Source organism: Trachypithecus francoisi, unplaced genomic scaffold, assembly GCF_009764315.1.
Source record: "Trachypithecus francoisi isolate TF-2019V2 unplaced genomic scaffold, Tfra_2.0 Lachesis_group6, whole genome shotgun sequence".
NCBI lineage: Eukaryota > Metazoa > Chordata > Mammalia > Primates > Cercopithecidae > Trachypithecus > Trachypithecus francoisi.
The window spans coordinates 14,103,797-14,110,832 of record NW_022681471.1 but is presented as its reverse complement, the minus strand read 5'-3'; the positions used below and the strand labels follow the sequence as shown (position 1 = coordinate 14,110,832).

General features: G+C 49.9%; 1 protein-coding gene across 1 annotated transcript; it reads right to left on the bottom strand.

Annotated features, from left to right (window-relative positions):
* Nucleotides 1-3,767: 3,767 nt before the first annotated feature.
* Nucleotides 3,768-6,741, bottom strand: TEX13C (TEX13 family member C). Its single transcript, XM_033201588.1, has 2 exons — nucleotides 4,173-6,741; nucleotides 3,768-4,118 (listed from the first exon to the last, which is right to left on the bottom strand). The coding sequence occupies exons 1-2, from the start codon at nucleotides 6,702-6,704 to the stop codon at nucleotides 3,777-3,779; spliced, it is 2,874 nt and encodes a 957-aa protein (XP_033057479.1). The 5' UTR covers nucleotides 6,705-6,741; the 3' UTR covers nucleotides 3,768-3,776.
* Nucleotides 6,742-7,036: the final 295 nt, after the last annotated feature.

Below are 7,036 nucleotides of genomic sequence, written 5' to 3'. Positions count from 1 at the left end.
GAGCGCCGCTGGGTGTAGGGCAGTGAGGGGACCACTAGCCCTGGCTGGGGCCCATTCCTGACTTGGTTTCCCTTCCTGATCTGCTCTTGCACTCTTTCCTTCTGAGCTTCCATGGGGACCAGCCTGTCCAGGCCACAGCAGGGCTGAGCGCCCCCAGAACTTCCACTCTACCCTCTGGGCACCAGAAGACTCCTGGACCATGAGCGTCACCCCCAGAATTCCCTGCTGGCCCCACCCCTCTTCCAGGGGGAAGGTCGGGGGAGTCTGGCCAGGGGAACTTAGACCTCTAGTATTGACTGTAGCTGTCTGGTAGGGGTGCCAGGAACAGTCTGGCTTGCAGGGTTGAGCCATTTGAGGAAAAACTCCAAGATGCCTTAAAAAGTGCTTTTTAGGCTGTCCACGGTGGCTCATACCTGTAATCCCAGCACTTTGGGAGTCCGAGGTGGGCGGAGAAGCATTTTCCACATTCAACCCTGCCAACCGATGTCCCACAGGACATGCCCTTATTCGAGCTGCTTCTTTTGATTCTGCTTTTATATTAAAGGGTAGAAATGGAAATGGGAGTGTGAAGGCAATGCTGCTCCTGCCTAGGCTCCACTAGCGGGGTATGAAGAAGTGAAGGAATGGGTGAACAGTAAGAGGAAATATTGCTTCTCTTGTTCTGAGGCCTTCAAAGATTCTAATAGGCCTCTTCCCACTTCCCCTGCATTCCCTTGCTCAGAGCAATACCCATGTTCCTCATCTATCACCACCACCTCCATAAGTACTTGCAAGGCCGCGACACCAGGCCCACTCCGACCATCACTACTGGCAGCACCTGGAATCCTTCCCCTCTTCCTCCACCACTACAATTTCTACTCTTCCTCCTCTATCATACCAGCTGTAAATTTAGACCCAGTAGGAAAAAAAAAAAAGACCTGGACATACCCATATTTCCAAACATACAGGAGCCATTAGGATATACAAAATATTATAGTATCTGTCCCTCTCCCCAACAAAAGTTAAGATGTTTGCTCCCCGACAGCCCCCTTCTTTTCTTGTACTCTTGTCCCAGGTAAACCAAGTCCTTACTGTTTGTCACATCTCTGAGAAAAAATTCTGGTATGGTAAGATTATTTTTGTTGTTCACCCCTTATCTCACCATACTCATTCCAAGAAGATGTCCAGATCTTTCCCCTGCCTTATCTTAGGGGAGGTTTATGCTTTCAGCCTGTATTTGGTTTTCTTTAATCCTGGACATCTTGACAGAATTATGCTGACAGAAGAGTGACTTAGAAAACAGAAAGAAAAGGAGATTTCTGCTCATGATACCTAAGCACCCCTTACTCTATGCAAAGACCCCAGAAAGAAGGCAGGGACCCACAGGAGAATGGCTACATGGTGCATGTAAGGAGGCTGGACCCTAGGCATCAAGGCTTCCACCATCAGCAGACATTTCCATCTCCCACTGGCCCCAGAGCAGCAGAAATGCTCACCTTCAAGGTACTATGTGGACTTAGACAATGAGTGTAGGGGGAACTCATTGTCTAAGTCCACACAGTACCTTGCCCCCATTCTTGGGTAACTCCTTAGAAGAGGAGGGGCCCTCCAATAGTGAATGAGATTGAACTTTTCTTCATTTCAGTGGGATGAAGGGCAGATGCGGATTTAAGCTGCCACCTCTGAGCAAACCTGCCCTGAGATACACACTACACAGAAGGCACAACAGTCAAATGAACATTCTTTATTACTAGTTAGGACCAGAAAGTCCCTGACAAACATTGATTTTGGTGAGCTGGGTGGGATTTCATTGGGAAACTCAAGGACATCTTCAGCTTGGACTGAAGGCAGATCTAACCAACCACCCCTGGGTTCCACCCTGGCTCCTTCCTTGCCTTGCAGCAGTTGCCTTGGGCAAGCCTGCAGAGAACACACCAAAGAGGGAGAGGAGGGGGTCCTGGGGTGTTCCCAAGAGTGCTTGCCCCAGTCTAACTCTATTTTTAACTCAAGAGAAACACCATCCATATCCTTGGAATCCATTTTGTTCTTCATCCACTGTTGACTGAAAAGGGACTTGGGATGGGGACAGCCTGAAGCTGAAAGCTAGCGTGTGCAGTCAACACTCCCCAAAGCACTGTTTTTCTTCAAGACACCCCAGGTTTTTCAGGCAGGCTGGTAGGCAACCAGGAAAATAACTATCCCTCTCAAAGGAAGAAGTCAGCAGAGGAAATCAGAAAAGCTCTCCCTGCATTTCCGTGAGGACACTTTCCCAAACTTTGTCACTGCTCATTTATCTCACCTGAGACCAATGAGACGAGCAGTTTGGTTACTCAAGACCTTTCGTAAGGGCTGGGCATGGTGGCTCACAGCCACTTGGGAGGTTGAAGCAGAGGATCACTTGAGCCCAGGAGTTTGAGGCTGCAGTGAGCTATGATGATCATGCCACTGCCCTCCAGCCTGGGCGACAAAATGAGACCTCATCTCTCAAAAAAATAAAAAACAAAAACAAAACAAAAAACCTTTCATGAGTCTCTTTTGCATTGGCCCCAGAACCACAGAAATGGATCTGGATGTTACTTCAATTGGTTTTATCCAAGGTCACGCTATATGCAAGGCAAAGAAGACATCCCTGATCTAATTTGTATGCCAAATTATGCTCTTTCCTATCTTCTAACAAAACTCATAATAAAAGATTATGCTGTGTGTACCAGATAATAACATATAAGTCTAGCTCTCAAAATGTACTAGACAATAACTATTTCTTTAATGAATTAAATGAAATTAATTAAAGTTGCTATCACCTACAGAATTTAACACTACAACCCCCTAAACTCTTTCCCTAAACTTTCCTGTAATGAATTAAGTGAAATTCATCAAAGTTGCTATCATCTACAGAATTTAACACTACAACTCCCCAAACTTTTCTAAGTTAATTCCCATACCAATGAAAAAATTCAACTCTACAAAAACTATTTTCTTCTTCCTTTTTCCCCTAACGAGTGTCAAATTATCTCTTCTTCCCTGACTTCCTTTCACCCTTCTTGGCTGCAGCCAGTTGGGGTCTCAGTGAGGTGTGGGTCCATCAGAATTGAGGTGTTACTTCTTTTGGCTTTGGCAGATCTTCTAATGTCACAGGTTCAGCTTCTTCAGAAACAAGCAACTTTGGTGGGGCTAAGACACAAAAACAGGACTTCACCTGTAAAACTAATACAACAAAAAGAAGCAAAAATCAACACTGCAGGAGTTTCAAAAGGAATGACAGCACTTGCAAGGAAAAGCGGTGTTTCTAAAATACAACACAGCCTGTAACTCTAAAATCACATGGCTGCTCCCAGCCAAATACATAGCATTTTCAGGAAAAGGAGGTTAAGAAAAAAAAACAGAAAATGGTTAATTTAAAACAGGCTTTATAACTTCAGCTTCTCCAGGGTGTCAACCAATTAGTATCAGCCAACCAGAATCTACCACCTGAAAAAGTTGACTGCAATTAGGAGAAATCCCCTAATTAAAGACTGAATGTTATACTCAGAAGTAGTCTCTCTTTATTCAAATAAATGAATAAAATAAGAAAATAAATACATACATATTTATATGTATGTATACTCACAATGATAAAAACTACTTAATTTGGGAATAGAATAATGGATTATTTTATCTAATTTTCTCTACAATTTTGGTTTCAAATTTTCTGTTAAGTAAATCAGTTACTTTTTTTTTTTTTATCAGAATGGGGTCCTGGGAAATTGATTTCTCTTTGGAGTGCTTCTATCTTACTTACCTTCCTGAAATCAATGAGTTTACACTGGGTCAATGCTGCCATTCTCAACTGGCATACGGACTCTCTTGCATTTATAGCAGGCCTTGTGCCGTGGAAAATTCAAGGCATTACACCATGGGCAAGCCCAATCCACTGGGCTGGAGCATGAGGCAGGCTTCTGTTGCTGGGATTCTGAGGCCTTTTTCCTTTTTCGTTGCTTGACCTTCTGCCCCTGAGGCTGGTGTTTCCATGGGCTACTTTTCACACCATGGCTCTTGCTATCCTCCAGAGGGGTTGCCTGGGGCCTCTCCTGATCTTCCATCTGGCTGTGGCTCTTGCTAAATCTCAGCAAGGCTGTGCCCTGGGGAATCACTGAATGTTTCTTCAGGCTGTAGCTGTTGCTGTCCCCCAGGGGGACCATCTCCTGGTGCACCACTGGATCTTTCTTCAGGCTGTGGCTGTTGCTGTCCCCCAGGGGGACCATCTCCTGGTGCACCACTGGATCTTTCTTCAGGCTGTGGCTGTTGCTGTCCCCCAAGGGGACCATCTCCTGGTGCACCACTGGATCTTTCTTCAGGCTGTGGCTGTTGCTGTCCCCCAAGGGGACCATCTCCTGGTGCACCACTAGATCTTTCTTCAGGCTGTGGCTGTCGCTGTGCCCTAGGGGGACCATCTCCTTGGGTGTCACTATATCATTCTTCAGGCTGTGGCTCTTGCTGTCCCCCAAGGGGACCATCTCCTGGTGCACCACTGGATCTTTCTTCAGGCTGTGACTGTTGCTGTCCCCTAGGGGGACCATCTCCTTGGGCATCACTGGATCTTTCTTCAGGCTATGGTTGTTGCTGTCCCCCAGGGGGACCATCTCCATGGACATCACTAAGTCTTTCTTCAGGCTGTGGCTCCTGCTAAACCCCAGGGAGGCTGTCCCCTGGGGCACCACTGAATCTTTCTTCAGGCTTTGGTTGTTGCTGCCCCCCAGGGAGACCATCTCCTTGAGCATCACTGGCTCTTTCTTCAGGCTGTGTCTCCTGCTTAAGATCAGGGGAGCTGTGCCCTGGGGCACCACTGGATCTTTCTTCAGGCTATGGCTATTGCTGTCTCCCAGGGGGACCATCTTCTGGGGCATCACTGGATCTTTCTTCATGCTGTGACTGTTGCTGTCCCCCAGGGGGACCATCTCCTTGGGTACAACTGGATCTTTCTTCAGACTGTGGCTGTTGCTGTCCCCCAGGGGGACCATCTCCTTGGGTACAACTGGATCTTTCTTCAGACTGTGGCTGTTGCTGTCCCCCAGGGGGACCATCTCCTTGGGCATCATTGGCTCTTTCTTCAGGCTGTGTCTCCTGCTAAATGTCAGGGGAGCTGTGCCCTGGGGCACCACTGGATCTTTCTTCAGGCTATGGCTGTTGCTGTCTCCCAGGGGGACCATCTCCTTGGGCATCACTGGCTCTTTCTTCAGGCTATGACTGTTGTCCCCCTGGGGGACCATCTCCTGGCACATCATTGGACCTTTCTTCAGACTGTGGCTGTTGCTGTCCTCCAGGAAGACCATCTTCTGGGGCATCACTGCATCTTTCTTCAGGTGGTGGCTGCTGCTATATCCCAGGGGGACTATCTTCTGGGGCATCACTGGATCTTTCTTCAGGTGGTGGCTGCTGCTATCTCCCAGGGGGACTATCTTCTGGGGCATCACTGGATCTTTCTTCATGCTGTGGCTGTTGTTATCCCCCAAGGGGACTATCTCCTTGGGCACAACTGGATTTTTCTTCAGGCTGTGGCTGTTGCTGTCCCCTAGGGGGAATATCTCCTTGGGCATTACTTGATCTTTCTTTATGCTGTGGCTGTTGCTGTCCCCCAGGGAGATCATCTCCTTGGGGACAACTGGATCTTTCTTCAGGCCGTGGCTGTTGCTGAACTCTGGAGGAGCTGTGCCCTGTTGCATCACTGGATCTTTCTTCAGGCTGTGGCTGCTGCTGTCCCCTTGGGAGGTCATTCCTTGGGGACACTCAGAACCTTCCTTTTGGCTGCAGCTTCTGTTATCCCCTGGGTGATATGCCCCCTGGAAATTCTCAGGATATCCATCCTGGCCATGGCACCTCTGGTCCCACAGAGGGGCAGTCTCGTCCTGGGACCCCACTGTGGCCCAAAGACCAGGTGGATAGATCCCCGCAGGAGGCATCTGTGGTGCAACTGCTGCTGCTGATTCCATTACTACCCGAGGTGGTAGAGGTGTTGAGTATGGCAGTCCCATTGGTGAAGGTACATGGAATGGGACTGGATGAGGCACCTGCATTGGCAGAAGGGGTTGCATGCCCTGGACCCAGCCACTCTGGGGTTCAGGTGTGTAAAACATAGCTGTTGGGGCTGCTATCTGGGCTTCCGAATGTGGCATTCCCAGTGCCTCTGTGGCCACCGCCTCACTCTGTTCTGCATTTAAAGTCCCGGCCACAGGCCCATACTGCCCGGCTTCTGGACCAGCTACAAAATACTGAGGCATCGGATAGACCTGCATGGATGTCTCAACTTCGCGCAGCCTCCCGCATAACCCATCACGCTCATTCAGCACCTGCTGCAGGGCAGCCTGCGTGAGGTGCAGCTGTGTTGCCGCCTCCTCATGCTCCAGGCGCAGCTGCTGCAGCTGGGAGGTTAGAGCCCAGGAAGTCGCCTGGTTCTCCTCCACATGCCCTTGCAGCCGCCGAACCTGGCACAGCAGCTGCTCCCGCTGCCTCGCGGCCACTTGCACACTCAAAGCCAATGCGCTCCAGGTGCAGGCCCTCTTGATGGCGTGCGGCACCCGTGGGTCGACCACAATGGCCCGAAGCCGGTCCTCCACCTCGTTCCACGGCCGCGAGCGGAAGGCCACGTAAAAAGCTGGGCCACCGCCGTTCCTGAGGACTTCATTGTTGATGAACCTGATCACATCATTGTGGCGGAAACCGCTGGCATGGTCCCCAAAATTCATCGCCATGGCGGCTGCGGCCTAGTAAAGTAGCTGCCTCACCGTGTGTCGCCTCGGCTGCCGCCGGCGCTTCTGGTACAGGCTGCTGCCACCAACCAGTCTGCCCCTCACCTCCCCTTTCAGTCTTACTTTAGTCTTTGCTCAGTCCTGGCCTCCTCCTCGGCCTCCTTCCTCCCTCACTCCCTTGTTCTCACAAAGAGAGAAGCAGGTCCGCCTCGCCACACGGAACCCTACCGGCGACTCTGCCACACATCACAGAGAAAAGCCGAGTCATGCCGCAAGGCCGGCTGGGACCAGCTTCCTTTGGGAAGGCACGTCCTGAATGGAGAATCGCCAAGTGG

Bases quoted from the DNA above. Each gene is read 5' to 3' on its own strand.
- TEX13C (XM_033201588.1), bottom strand. From the start codon at position 6,704: ATGGCGATGAATTTTGGGGACCATGCCAGCGGTTTCCGCCACAATGAT. The intron at 4,119-4,172 runs GTGGTGCACCAG...TACAGCCTGAAG, and splicing joins ACAGCCTGAAGAAAGATCCA to AAACATTCAGTGATTCCCCA.